This window comes from Dipodomys ordii, unplaced genomic scaffold (genome assembly GCF_000151885.1).
Source record: "Dipodomys ordii isolate 6190 unplaced genomic scaffold, Dord_2.0 Scaffold217, whole genome shotgun sequence".
NCBI classification, from domain to species: Eukaryota; Metazoa; Chordata; class Mammalia; order Rodentia; family Heteromyidae; genus Dipodomys; species Dipodomys ordii.
The window spans coordinates 471,761-485,668 of record NW_012267433.1 but is presented as its reverse complement, the minus strand read 5'-3'; the positions used below and the strand labels follow the sequence as shown (position 1 = coordinate 485,668).

The window sequence follows — 13,908 nt, the reverse complement described above, 5'->3', positions numbered from 1 at the left end:
GCTTTTTTCTTTTTGCTTATGTGGTGCTGAGGAATCGAACCCAGGGCCTCAGGCATGCAAGGCAAGCGCTCTACCACTGAGCCACCTTCCCAGCCCCATGGCTTAAGTTTTGTGTGCAATGGAACAGCAGAAGCCCCCAGTTTTCACACCCACGTCCCACCTGGCCTGTTTTCCCAGCCGTCGCTCGCTCATTTCCCTGGACCTTGGTTCTCCCTGTTGGCATGGGGTCACCTCCACAGCTAGGTCCAGGAGACCTTAGGGAGTCCTCCCCTCCCCCATTTCTTCCTACTTCATCCTGCTATACTAAAATCTTTGCTAAAACTTAAGAAGGAGGGGAAGGAGGAAAGAAGGAGAAGGCGGACGAGGAGGAGAGTAAGAATTTAGAACCAAATTTTGTGAATTTTAAAGAGGTCAGAGCTGGGTGTAGTGGTATATGTCTTAAATTCCAGCTCTTCAGGAGGCTGACACAGGGGATTGGGAGTTCTAAGCCAGCTCCATCGAAGTTATCAGGCCTTATCTCAAAGTAAATAAATACATAACTGCATGAAGGCAAAAGGTCTAGAGAGCCAGCTCAAGTGGCAGAGAACAGCCAGAGCCAGAGGTTCTGGCTCAAGCCCCAGAACCAGAAACATGACCTCTAGAGCTCTGAACATTTCAGTAGGATCAGAGGGGGCATGAAGTAAAATTTAGGGGGCTGAGGCATGTAGCTTAGAGAGCCATCATTTCCCTAGCACACAGAAGGACTTGTGTTTTATCTTCAGTATGGAAAACAAAATAAATAAGAAAATATATTTAGTAATTTATTAACCAAGTGACAATAAGAGTGTGTGTGTGATGTACACATGTGTGCACATGCTAGTACTGGGGCTTGAACTCAGGGCCTGGGCGCTGTCCCTTAGACGTTTTTTGCTCAAAGCTGGCACTCAACCACTTGAGCCACAGCTTTACTTCCAGCCTTTTGGTGATTCGTTGGAGGTAAGCATCTCATGTACTTTCCTGCCGGAGCTGGCTTTAAACACTGGACCTCAGCCACCTGAGAAAGTAGGATCATAGACATGAGCCATTGGCCTCCCGCTTAACAATAGAAGATTTTGAAATGGAATATAGATGAAGTGAAAATAATGAGCAACTCCCTGCATGACAGCAGGAGTGGGAAAAGCCAAGTATTGTGATTGCTTTCATCGGGACTAGAGCTGGAACACAGGGTCTTACACTGGCCCTACTACTTGCCAGTTTTGTTGTTGTTTTGGATTCTTTGGTGCTGGGCTTGAACTCAAGGTCACACACTCTCATTTACTTTTTCCACTCACAGCTGGCCCCCGAAGCCACACCTCTACCTAGCTTCTGTTGATTAACTGGAAATAAGGCCTCTCAGACCTTTCCACTGGGGCTGGCTTTGAACTGCAGCTCTCAGATCTTAGCCTCCTGTTCAACGAGGATTACAAGCTACTTTAAAAATACTCTGTTTTGCAAAACTCCTCAGGACATTGTCCTTTGCGCATAGCATGGCCGGAAATAAGATACTTTTGTGTTTGTCATCAAAACCACTGCTCTGTTGCGGGTTGCCAGCGGGAAGGAGAGGGAAGTCTTCTGAGCCGGCTTCATTCCGTGTCCAAATCCCTTTCTACTGTGTGCTCACGACTGATACAGAAAGCCTTTTAAAATCATGGGAAAACCGTGGCTCTAGGTGACAAAGATGACGGCCTGGGTGCTGAGAGCAACACTGGAAGGGTCCAGAACTCCTCCTCGCGGCCTCAGCCTTGGCTGCCGCCTCCTCCCTCTGCCCTGAGCAAGCAGCATAAAAAGTAACAGAAACCCATTCTGAGCTTTTGGAAATCCAGCAGCCTCCACTGGGCTGGCTCAAAGATGCCCTCCATCCCAGGGCTTCCCGTCGGTGGGGGCGGGGCACAGGGAGGGGCCCTCCCACCCCGCCCCCACTGCAGGCCTCCGGCCCGCCCCCACTTGGAACCGCCCAAGTGGAGGGTGAGCCACGTTTTTGGGCTGGGTGTGGGCAGCGGGGCTCCCGGAGAAGGACCTTGTGGTGAGTTGAGAGTTGATCAGAAAGGGACACGGGGTGGGACAGATGCCAGGGCCTGCTCCAGAGCCGGGCCACAGCTCTGCCGGCACTCCTGCCAGCCCAGGAGTTCCTGCCAGCCTCCCCGCAGGGAGGCACAAGGGGTTGTGGCAAAGGTTTCTGCTCAGCCAGAGGGGTCTCCAGGCAGTTAGCAAGCCTGCCGCTCTCCCGCCTCTGCTGTGGGGCTCCGGGGCCCAGTGGGATGTACGGAGATGGCTCACCATCTCTGCGCTCGCCGGAGATGGCTGTGGCCTTGCAAACGGCAGAGAGCAGGTGACAAGTCTGTGGATGAGCCGGGTTCCTGGCCTTGGAAACAGGGCAGAGGCTGCCTCCCAGGATGTCAGCGCTAGCACCCAAACCTGAACAACTGTGGGCTTTTGGGGTTTGGGGGGGCTGGTCCTGGGCCTTGAACTCTGGGCCTGGGCTGTCCCTGAGCTTCTTTTTGCTCAAGGCTAGTGCTCTACCACTTGAGCTACAGCTCCACTTGGGCTTTTTCTGTGATTAATTGGAGATAAGAGTCTCATGGACTTTGCTGTCCAGGCTGGCTTCAAACCACAATCCTCAGATCTCAGCCTCCCAGGTAGCTAGGATGACAGGTGTGAGCCACCGGCGTCCGGCTGGCTGTGGGCCTTTGCCAGGGCAGCTGATAGGAAACCTACCCCGTTGTTAGGATGGGCCCGGGGCACAGAAGACAAGCGTGGTATAGACGCACAAGGACATCAGTGCTGGGAGCGGTGGGGGGTCCACCCCCGCCAGGCCAGCCTGGCCCTGTGGCTCAGGGGCCGCTTGCCCGCAGGATGCCCCGGCACCGGCATGGATGAGCGCATGGACACCGTGGAGGTCTTCAACGGCGTCCGCTTGCCAGGCTTCATGCACACGCCCGAGTCCCTGCGGACAGCCTGCTCCTTCCAGTTCCAGGACACGGACGTCCTCCTGGTGACCTTCCCCAAGTCCGGTGAGAAGCCGAGGCCCCTGTAGACAGCCGCACGCTGCGCTGCGCTCCTCTGCCCACTCCCTTGTCCCTCCTGGGAACTGGGACAAGCCCAAGGCCACGTTCCTGGCCAGGCGGCCCCCCCGGCCCGCTCCATGGCCATCCCCTCCCCTCAGCTGGCCCCCACGGGCTCTGGTGGCCTCTCTGGACCGTGTGAGCGGGGTGCTGGGATTGCAGGGGTCCTCAGATCCAGTCAGCCACACCTGAGGCCTGGGCCTCCCCCGAGCCACACCCAGAGGGCCAGGCCTCAGCCCACAGGATGGCCCGAGGACCCTGTGTGGTCAAGCCAGTCCCTCCAGATCCCAGAAAGGACAGGAGCCCAGGGTGGGGTCCCCACAGAGTGAGCTGGGACCCCAGGGGAAAGGTGGAGGCCCCAGCACCCCCCACCCCAGCAGGGCGGGGTCAGGAGCAGGCCAGAGCACTGGCCCCCTGGGGGCAGGAGAGCCCTCTTCCACCTCCACCAGTCCCAGTGCCCGCCCTTCCCCTCCCGCTGGCCAGGCCTCCTCTCACCCCCCCCCTGGGCCTGGCCCCTCCCTCCAGGCTTCCCCACCCCTCCCACTTCCTGCTGGAGAAAGAGGTGGGCACCTGGCGTTTAAAGGGAGCCCCCTGGGGGCTGTGTGCACCGAGCCTGCCAGAGCAGCCCCTCGAGAGGGGCTCGCCGGGCTGGGCCTGGTAACACACCAGTCCTGGGGTGGGCACTGGCTGCCCGCAGGGAGCTGGACCAGAGGGAACAGGGCAGGGAGGACAGGGATGGGTGGGAGACAGTGGGTCCCTGGCGGCTCCCGTCAGATTTGACGGGAAGTGGGGTTTCCCTGCCCGTGGCCTCCAGGAAGCTGAACACACCGAGCACGGGGTCCTGGGTTCTCCCTTCCCCCGCCGACACGGGTTTATGACCTCTGACCCCACTAGAGGAGACGGGGCAGCAGCTGCCATGCTCAGGGCTGCCCGCGGCCGCGGCCAGAGGCCCTTCATCCCTGAAGACGCGCAGGCATGCCTGGCTCCGTGCAGTGCTCACCTGGCCTGGGTTCCCTCCCCAGCAGTGCAGAGAAGAGAGGGGGGCTTCTGGAGCACCTCCTCACTATCAGGACAGAACGTTCCGGCCATCTGCTCCCTGCTGCCTCCGGGGAGCCCTTCTCTGCTGGGAACGTCTCTTGGCTCTTGTTGCTGCATCTGTCTCTGTCTTTGCAAACCCAGGTCACCCCAACCTCTCTCTCATCCCTGCTTGTGCTTGGCTGTGTAATGGCTGCAGGGTGCGTGCGGTCTGAGCACATGGCTTGTGAGCTCACAGGGCACAGGCACTTTGAGGCTTGAGATGAAGATCATCCTGGATTATCAGGTAGCCCTGTGATCTTCGGGAGGAGGAGGAGGCCAGAGTGGGAGGGGTAGAGAGGCTACCCAGAGTCTGGCCCAGAAGCCGGAGATGCAGTGAACGGTTCCTCTGGGAGCCGAGCTCTGCCAGGGCTCGGGTTCCACGGCCGCTGTGTGCAGAGCTGCAGGAAGATGTCCGTCCGCAAGGAGCGAGGGGCCTGACATGTGGGCAGCCGCTTGTCCCTGGGGAGGGTGCAGCGGTGTTCCCGTCACCTCCGAGGCTGCTAACCCCAGGCATCTCCGCTGTGCGGCCGCCACCCTCCTCTTCCTAATGAAAACTTGGGGGACATTTGGAAACTTTTTCCTTGTCCAGTGTCTACTCACAGTCTCCCCACACTGACCGGCTTTTGGCCCGTGAGCATGCCAGCTTTCTGTCACTCAGAAAATACCTGACCAATCTGCTTTTAAGGAGGAAAAGGTTGATTTGGTGGGCTCCCATCCCTAACCCACCAGCTTCACTCTGGGCTGTGGGGGCACATTATGTCTGGAGGGTTTGGCAAAGCAGCACTGCTCACCTCAGGATGAGCTGGGTGAGATTTCCAGGGTTCAATCTACCTGTGAATTGTTTGATCCTGGAAGCGAGGAGGAGGAAGGGAAGGGCATGGCTTTGTGGTAGAGCACTCAGCTAACTTGTACAAGGCCCTGCGTTCCGTCTCCAGCACCACCACAAAAGCAAAATAGGAAAGACCACGTTGAACTGAAAGGCCTTTGTACAACAACCATTAAAAGATAGTAAGTATAAATAAAGAGAGAGGAGGAAGACACTGGGGCCCCACTGCTCCTGGGTGGACATTTCCCCACTGGCCTAAAGCCCTTCATCTAGTCCCACTGCTTTTCTCGCTCCCTCCACACTGACATCGAACTCAGGGCCTCAAGTGCTCTGCAGCCTGAGCTGTGCCACCAGCTCTAGGCCCACCTCGAGAAGCCCCACCCTCTTGGCACCACTGCCCTGGGTACCAGCCTCCAACATCTGCGTTGCTCTGAGGAGGGTCAAGAATAATTTGACTTGTAGTTAAAGGAATTTGCCCATTTTTTATTCCTGCATGGCTGCAATGGTCACTTTCAGAATTCCTGACCTGTGTAGTGTGAGGTAATATCACCTTTTCCAAATGGCTGCTCTGTTGCCCAGAGAAGCTGGAAGCCAGACCACCGCCACACCACCTTGTCTGTGGCCGACTTCCTGTGCAAGGCCACATGCTCCCCACACCAGCTCTCTGCTCTGTCCCAAGGCCCCAGAGGCCTGGCCGCTGTGTGGTTTTGTCTGTGTTTTTTGTCAGTCATGGGGCTTGAACTCTGGGCCTGGGCGCTGTCCCTCAGCTCAAAGCTCAAAGCTCCTGCTCTACCACGTGAGTCACAGCGCCACTTCCAGCTTTTTCTGCTTATGTGGTGCTGAGGAATTGAACCCAGGGCCTCAGGCATGCAAGCACTCTACCACTGAGCCACCTTCCCAGCCCTGTTTTTGTGTAACTTCAATATCAACTTGTCTAATTCCAAAAAGAGACTTGGCATTTTTATTAGGATTGCATTTGATTTACAAATTAATGTGGGAACCAATTATTCTTTTTCCAAATCATCCTGTCTGAAGACAAAGCGTCCTCTCCATCTGCCCCTGTCCTCACAGGTGGGGCTCTGTTCTCCTGTGGGCCCATGCTCCCTCCCACCGTCCCGTCTCTGTCAGCCTTGAGACTGGGTTCTTACTATTATGCATGTCTTTCCCTCCCTCCCTCCCTCCCTCCCTTCCCTCCTCCTCTTCTTCCTCTTTCTCCTTTTCTTTCTTCAGTACTGGGGATCAACCTAGGGCTGCACAATGGTAGGACAAGTGCCCTAAGTCCCCAGCCCAAAACAGTTTAAACAATCTGCTGGGGTTATAAAACGGACATTGGTGCTGAGAAATGGAGCTGCTGCTATAGCAAATGTCTAGAATGTGGACGCAGTCTTGGAGCTGGCAGGGGTGGTGAGGTGTCCGGGGCACTGTGAGCAGCAGCAGCCCGAGTTGGTGTGAGCAGGTGGTCCTACCGCCAAAGGAAAGAGGAGGGACGGGGACAGGGCTCTGTACAGCACTTACCCAGCCACGCAGAGCAGGGAGAGCCCCGATCTCCTTAGGGACAGGGCTCTGTACAGCACTTACCCAGCCACGCAGAGCAGGGAGAGAGCCCCGATCTCCTTAGAAAATGCCAGGTGCACCCACACAGCTGTTGGGAGGGCATAGATGGTAAAGGAGGCTATTCTGTTTTGTTGTTTGTTTCTGTCCATTGTGGGGCTTGAGCTCTGGGCTGGGGTGCTGTCCCTGAGCTCTTTTGCTCAAGGCGAGCGCTCTTCCACTTTGAGCCACAGTCCCACTTCCAGTTTACTGTGGATAACTGGAAATAAGTGTCTCACGGCCTTTCCTGCCAGGCTGGCTTTGAACTGTGATCCTCAGATCTCAGCCTCCTGAGTAGCTAGGATAACCAGCATGAGTGCCAGTGCCAGGCAAGAAGGCCATTCTGATACGGTGTCAGGCAGGAAAGAGGAAAATATTGCCGGAACCTCACGGTTACGGTGCGGCCAGGTGTGAGGCCGGCCTGGGCCGGTGCTGTGTGTGGAAGCAGTCATGCGTGACACTGGTGGAGATGCTCCCAGGGCCCGGGTCGCCCCCTCTGCCAGCTCACGCGCTCTCACTGTGCAGGGACTACATGGGTGCAGCAGGTGCTGAGTCTGATCTTCTGTGAGGGCCACCTGTGGCCCATCCTCCACCTTCCCAACTGGAGCCGCGCGCCCTGGATGGAGCAAGTCTCCTTCAGCCATCTCCTCAGCCAGCTGGAGCCCACCCGACCCCGCCTGCTCACCACCCACCTCCACGCCACAGCCCTGGCCCCAGCTCTGATGAGGTCCAAGGCCCGGGTAAGGTACTGCCCCCCCCCGAACCCCATAGTCAAAGCCGAGGCCTGGGGATAGGCTCTCTAGGGTAAGAAGGTCCTTGGGGTTGGGTTCACTTCACCCCACTGCCCTGGGGGGGACCCAGAACACAGATGGGCAGAAATTCCAGCCAGCAGCAGCCTACGCCGGCCCAGGCAGGTCTAGGAGGGAGGAACCTTTTTCTTTTGTGTGCAGGTTCTGGGCTTGAACTCAGGGCCTGGGCACTGCCCCTGAGTTCTTCTGCTTAGGGTGAGCGCTCTACCACTTGAGCCACGGCTCCACCACCCACTTTTTGGTGGCTCATTGGAGATAAGCGTCTCAAGGACTTTTCTGCCCAGGCGGGGTTTGAACCTGGAGCCTCAGATCTCAGCCTTCTGAGTATCTGGGATGACAGGCGTGAGCCGCTGGTGCCCTGCTCCCTTTGTTTTTTGTTTTCTGCCACGCCGGGGTGCGGCACAGGGAGGCTGTGAGGCAAGCTGGACGAGCTGACCGGGTGAATCAGGGGTCAGTCATGGCTGGGGGGGGGGCAAAGGCTGGACTCACCCTCTGGCCTCGGGGAGGTGAAGAAACTGCACTAGCCCCCCGAGAGGCCTGCCCTCCCAGCCTCACCATGGGTTGCATGGATCCTGACAGGCCCCCTTGCGCTGTGATCACTCTCAGCTGGTCACAACCTGCAGAAACAAGAGCACTAATTACAGGGTTGCTTTGTGGAGCTCAGCCTGGCCTGCTGCCGCTGCCAGAAGCCAGCAGCTTAGAGCAAAGGCTGCATTCTTGCCTCTAGCGAAATGTGCCCAATGCAGCGTAGGGCCCAGCCTGCCTGGTCCCCAGCCTTGGCAGGGTTGGCAGCCAGGCCTGGCCCAGGCCTGGCGACTCCCGCAGGGCCCTGGGGCCCGCCGCAGGACTCAGGCTGCCGTCCTGCCGCCAGGTGGTGTACGTGGCTCGGAACCCCAAGGACGTGCTCGTCTCCTTCTACCACTTCCACCGAGTCGCCAACTTCCTGCCAGACCCCAGCTCCTTCGAGGAGTTCCTGGATGAGTTTCTCAAGGGCACAGGTGAGGGTTCAGGGACTGAGGAGTCTGACCCCACCCCCTCGTCACCTGACTGGTTAAGGCCCTGAGGCTCCCTGAGGCTTGTGGGCCCTGCCGCTGGGGCCTGGCCACGCCTCCCCGTCTCCTGGGCCCTGCCGCTGGGGCCTGGCCACACCTTCCCCGTCTCCTTGGCAGGCTTCTTTGGCTCCTGGTTTGACCATGTGAAAGGCTGGCTGGGTCTCCAGCGGGACCTGAACATGCTTCTCATCACCTACGAGGAGCTGTACCAGGTGAGCACCTCTTCCAGGAAGCCCTCAGAGCCACCTGTGCTCCCTCCAGGCAAAACCTGGGGTCCCCAGCTCCCCTGAAGAATCCTGGGAAGCTCCAGTTCCCGGGACAAGGCTGCCCACCGGGTTCTTTGGAACTGTGGCTTCTGTGGCTTCAGACACAGTCTCCTGTCTGCAACTCTCCAAAACTAATCCATTATGAGATTTGTCCATAGTTTTGAGCATGGCTTTTGTGTGCATTTTACCTTTTTTTGGGGGGGGGGTCAGTTGTGGGGCTTGAACTCTGGGCCTGAGCGCTGTCCCTGTGCTCTTCAGCTCAAGGTGAACGCTCTACCGCTTGAGCCACAGCACCACTTCCGATTTTCTAGTGGTTTATTGGAGATAAGGGTCTCACGGACTTTCCTGCCTGGGCTGGCTTTGAACTGTGGTCCTCAGATCTCAGCCTCCTGAGTAGCTAGGATGACAGGCGTGAGCCACCAGCGCCTGGCTCATTTTACCTTTTTTTAACGTGTGCACTTTAAAATGTGTATGAACACACGCACAGAGGTTTGATTCACAGTTGGTTCCATTTACTAACTTAAATAAGCTCCTATAAACATTTTTATTGCCTTAATAACTTCAATCTATTTGTTCCTCCTGCCAGTGTCCCTCTGTCTGGGGACAGACAGGCCTTCCAGTTACGCAGCCCACACTGGCACAGCCACCACATTGTACGCGTATTGCTCAGAACCTTGAGTTCTCTGCACTGTTCCAATATCATGTGTAAACAGCAAGATTTCAGCTCAGAATAACAAGCTGAAATCCACAGTGGTACTCGCACTTTCTGCTGCTTGCGCCACGCCGCAGACTTCGCTGGCAGCCCTTTGGGGTGAAGGCTGGTGCCGGCCCCAGCAGACGCCCAGAGCCTCACATGGGACACCCAGTGTGGTTTCCCCGGGTCCCTGGGACCGTCACGGGTGTCCCTGCTCCTAAGTACTGCCTGGTGTGTGGAGCTCCTCGCAAGATACGCGTGATTGAGTGAAAACCAAGAGGCGACCAGCCAGGTGGCTTTGGGGTCTCTTTCTGTGTAGAGACAGCGCCAGGGTCTGCCTGGGGAGCCAGGGGGAGCCCACCCAGAATGGACCACAGCTCTGAGCACCAAGGAGAGTCGTTCTTGGGGTTCCTGGGCTCCCTTGTTGACTGCGCTGTGACCTCTGCCGTCCCGTCAGCTATCGGGGGCCCGGTGCCGCCGTAGCTCCTGAGATAGCTAGTCATCTACCTGTGTACCTTTCCGCTGACTTACCGTGTCCTGCCGTCCACTCTCACCCGTCTGTCTGTCCATCCATCCATTCACCCATCTGCCCGCCATCCACCCATCCTCTTGAGTATTTGGTCTCCTCTGCTCTTCCAGAGTGGGGCTCACGTCGCTTGGGGCACATCTTGCACTCTTTATTTTTCCTCTCGGCTCCAGGAGCCTCGCAGCACCATCCGGAAGCTAAGTGCCTTCCTGCAGCAGCCGCTGGGCCCGGCAGAGGAGGAGCTGGTTCTGGAGCACTGCAGCTTCTCCTTCATGAGCCAGAGCAGCGTGGTCAACTACAGCCTGGTGTCCAAGCAGATCATGGACCAGAGCCGGGGCAAGTTTCTGCGGAAAGGTACCTTCCTCTAGGTCTCTGGAGCCCCGCCCCTCCGGGCACCGCCGGGGCGCGGGCCTCTGCGCTCTCCAGGTTGAGCACAGCTCTCAGTTTACCATCCACGCCCCCCCTCGCCGGCCTCTCTGTCATCTCTCCGGACCGCACAGGTGTCCTCGCGAGGGCACCACAGAGGGCATGGCAGCATCGGGGCATCCCCCCAGGCGGCGGCTGTGCTGAGGGGCCGTCTTCCTCAGGTTAAACCCGCCCCAGACCTCTCACCGGCACTCAGGCCCTCCAAACCCAACCTCACCACCCCTTCTAGGAGGCAACCCCAAATCCATTTGCTGCTCCCAGGAAGATGGCTTTTGTGAATCACTACAGGTCACAGGGAGCAGCTGCCGGCATCCAGCCCCAGTGTGAGAACTGTCCGGGGCCTTCCCACTTTCCGGAAGGATGCCCGTAGGCTCTGGACCCCCCCTGCCACGCACACCTTGGGAATCAGCAGCCTAACTGTCTATAGAGGAGGAAAGTAAGGAGGGCAACAGCAAAAAAGACACCATGATGCTGGGTGCCAATGGCTCACACCTGTAATCCTAACTACACAGAGAAAGAGATCTCAGAGACAGCGCCCAGGCCCTGAGTTCAAGCCCCAGGACCAGTAGCATGCGGGCGCACGTGCACGCACACCCACACAGTGTACACACAAAGTACTCAACCATTTCCATAGCAACCACAATAAAGAGATGAGCTCCATGGCTCCCAGCAGCCTTCCCCAGGGTTGTCACAGACCCAGACAATACAGAGAAACGTGGACTAGTTCTTGTATAAATTCAGAACAAAATGAAGCGCAGCTTTGTCTCAGTCTCCACAGCAGCTGCTTTCTTGGGAAGTCGGATGCCCGCTGAGTTCTAGAGTCCTCAATGGAGTGGGCTCAGGCGGGTGTAGCTATACAGAGTTTTGACTCCAGAGCACCTGTAAGACGTCGGACTGCCTGGGGCCATCTCAGTTCAGTCTCTGGCTCCATCGGCATGAACTGAAATCCTGCCCTGCGGTTGCTGCTGTCCCCAGTGAACCCATGGGTAAAAGGGACTCCCCTTGTGGGTAGGAACTGTGACCCTGTCTTCCACCGTGCCAGGACCTGAAAACTCCCAGCACAGGTGTCCAGGCCTGCAGCATGTCAGGCTATTTTGCTTGGTTGTTGTTTGTTTTGAGACGAGATCTTGCCGCATAGTGCAGGCTGGCTTCAAACCCACGCTTCTCCGGTGCTGGGATTGCAGGTGTCCCTGCCTCCAGCTGGGCATGTCAAGTGCTCAGGACAGGTCTGGGTTCAGGAGCCCGGCAGGAGTCCCCCCATGTCCAAGGCTGGTAGGAAGCTGCAGTGTGAGCATTTCTCTGGCTGCCACACAACATTCCAAGGACGGGGGTACATCACCAGCTGGGCGCAGCCAGGGCACCGTCCCCCAGGGGCTCTGGGCGGCTCTTCTCTGCCTGCTCCACTCCTGGGCTGAGTCCTGCCTGCCCACTCGCCCCGTGAGGACTAGTGTCCTGGTGACCCCATCTTACTGGTGCCACTGCAAAGCCCTGCTTTCCCAGTGCCAGGGTGAGCACGTGGGCTTCTTCTGGAGCCAATCTGTACCCTGGGGACAGAAGGCCGTGGCCCTCTCCTTGCAGGACCCTGGTGGGGAGTGGCATCCGTGGGGCAGCCAGGGCCCCTCTCCCGAGGCCTGAGTACCCCTCTCCCTCCCTGCAGGTGTAGTGGGGGACTGGAGGGAGCACTTCACTCCAGAGCAGAATGAGAAATTCAACGCTGTCTACCAGACCAAGATGAAAGACTCCGGCCTCCACTTCCCCTGGACCAGAGGTGGACACATCTAACCCACGCCACCTCCTCCCACTGGCCTGGTCTGGGACCCATGCTGGGCTTTTTCCCTGGTGTGGCAATAAAAATAGTTTGCCGCTCGCTTGTGGGTCCTGCTCAGCTTCAGCCTGGGGCTGCTGCCCTCCAACCCTTCCCCTTGGGCATCCCCGGACGCCCTGTGCCCTCCAGCTTTCGAGCACCCACCCGCCCAGCTATAGTCAAAGCCCGTGTTCAAAGCTCCCTGGAGCAGACATACCCCACCTCAGGGTCCGAGGGTCATGTCTTCTCTCCCAGGGCCAGAGAAAATAGGTTGCTCTCAGGAGGCTGAGATCTGCAGGTCACAGTTCGAAGCCAGCTGGGCCAAAAGGTCCTTGTGATCCTATCTCCAACTAGCTGCCAAAAAAGCTAGTGTGGAGCTGTGGCCCAAGTCATAGAGCACTAGCCTAGAACAAAAGCTTAGGCCATGTCCAGGCCCGGGGCTGGACCAAAGGCAAACCAACAAAAAAGCCACCTTGCTGCTGGCAAAGCCTAAGGAGCTCCAGCTGGCCCCCCCTTGGCTGGGGGGCCTCCTCTTGGCTGGGGTTCCCCACTTGGCTGGGGGACCCCCGCTTGGATGGGGTTGGGGGGCCACCCAGAGAAGCCAAAGTGAAGGGCTGGAAGGGAGCACCAATCATGTGGGCGGCTGGTGCCCTGAGATTCTTACCCTAGCCATCCATCTACCAAGGCAAGCTCCCACACAGAGAGAAAGGGGGGCCATGCTGGGCATCGCTGGGCCCCTCCAGGCCCCCCCATGCCCATCTGCTGTGTTCCAGGGGATACTTCTGCCCACACTGGCAGAAAGCCAGCCCGCGTCAGCTTGTGCCAAGAGGAAGCGCAGTGGTACCACGTCTGGTTCCCGAGCAGCTCGCGGGGGCGGGGGGGGCCCTGTTTTCCCTCAGCATCGCCCCCACTCAGCCCTCCCTGGACCAGAGCCCCAGGCCTGCTCCCTGCCCTTGGCTGAGCCGCGAAGGGGCCTTTGTCCTGCAGGGCACAGCTCAGCCTGGAGGAGTCAAGACCACAGGGTACAGCCAGCAGTCAGGAACCCATTCCATAGGAGGAAACTGAGGCCCAAGCCGGTGGGCTGCCCCAGGGAAGGAGGGGGCCAGTGTCAACCCAGCTCCCACCGAGTACAGAGCCAGCAGACGTGCCCTACATCACCCTGAGTGGACAGCTGTGTCCCCAGGACAGAATCACAGCCCTGGCAGCTGCAGTGTGCCCTGGCCAGTCCTGACCCCCAGCATAGCCCATAAGGAAAGCAGCACCCAAGCTGCTACAGACGGCCAGGATGGGGTGGGCGCTGAGCTCCCTCTGAGCCCCTGAGCTGTGGCTGGAGTGTCCCCCTCTCAGCCTAGATGCTCAAAGCCAGCCCATGGCCTGGCTCCAGGCCCCCAGGGGCCACAGAGGAAAGACAGGAGGTCATCCTGGAAAAGAATGCTGTGGAAGGAAGCGCCTGCCGAGCAGGACAAGCGCCTGCTCTGCTGGTTTTCCTGAGCGTGGATTCAGACGCATTCCCTGACAGGCCGCGTCAGTCCAGATGAGAGGCCAGCGGAAGGACATGACCACACGCCAAGGTCCAGGGTGAGAGACCAGGATGACCACATGCCAAGGTCCAGGGTGAGAGACCAGGATGACCACACGCCAAGGTCCAGGGTGAGAGACCAGGATGACCACACGCCAAGGTCCAGGCTGAGAGGCCAGAATGACCACACGCCAAGGTCCAGGCTGAGAGGCCAGAATGACCACACGCCAAGGTCCAGG

At 58.2% G+C, this 13,908-nt stretch overlaps 1 protein-coding gene across 1 annotated transcript; it reads left to right on the top strand.

The window, feature by feature from the left end:
- The first annotated feature begins 1,987 nt into the window (after nucleotides 1-1,987).
- Nucleotides 1,988-12,174, top strand: LOC106000402 (sulfotransferase family cytosolic 2B member 1-like). Its single transcript, XM_013035667.1, has 7 exons — nucleotides 1,988-2,041; nucleotides 2,871-3,029; nucleotides 7,099-7,313; nucleotides 8,254-8,380; nucleotides 8,552-8,646; nucleotides 10,094-10,274; nucleotides 12,004-12,174. Exons 2-7 carry the CDS (start codon nucleotides 2,888-2,890, stop codon nucleotides 12,126-12,128), a joined length of 885 nt encoding a protein of 294 aa, XP_012891121.1. The 5' UTR covers nucleotides 1,988-2,041; nucleotides 2,871-2,887; the 3' UTR covers nucleotides 12,129-12,174.
- The last annotated feature ends 1,734 nt before the right edge of the window (nucleotides 12,175-13,908 follow it).

What these genes read in the sequence shown, in the direction of transcription:
- LOC106000402 (XM_013035667.1), top strand. Translation starts at nt 2,888, where the DNA reads ATGGATGAGCGCATGGACACCGTGGAGGTCTTCAACGGCGTCCGCTTG. An exon ending in GGTGACCTTCCCCAAGTCCG is followed by an intron (nt 3,030 to 7,098) that starts GTGAGAAGCCGA and finishes CTCACTGTGCAG; the next exon opens with GGACTACATGGGTGCAGCAG. An exon ending in TGATGAGGTCCAAGGCCCGG is followed by an intron (nt 7,314 to 8,253) that starts GTAAGGTACTGC and finishes TCCTGCCGCCAG; the next exon opens with GTGGTGTACGTGGCTCGGAA.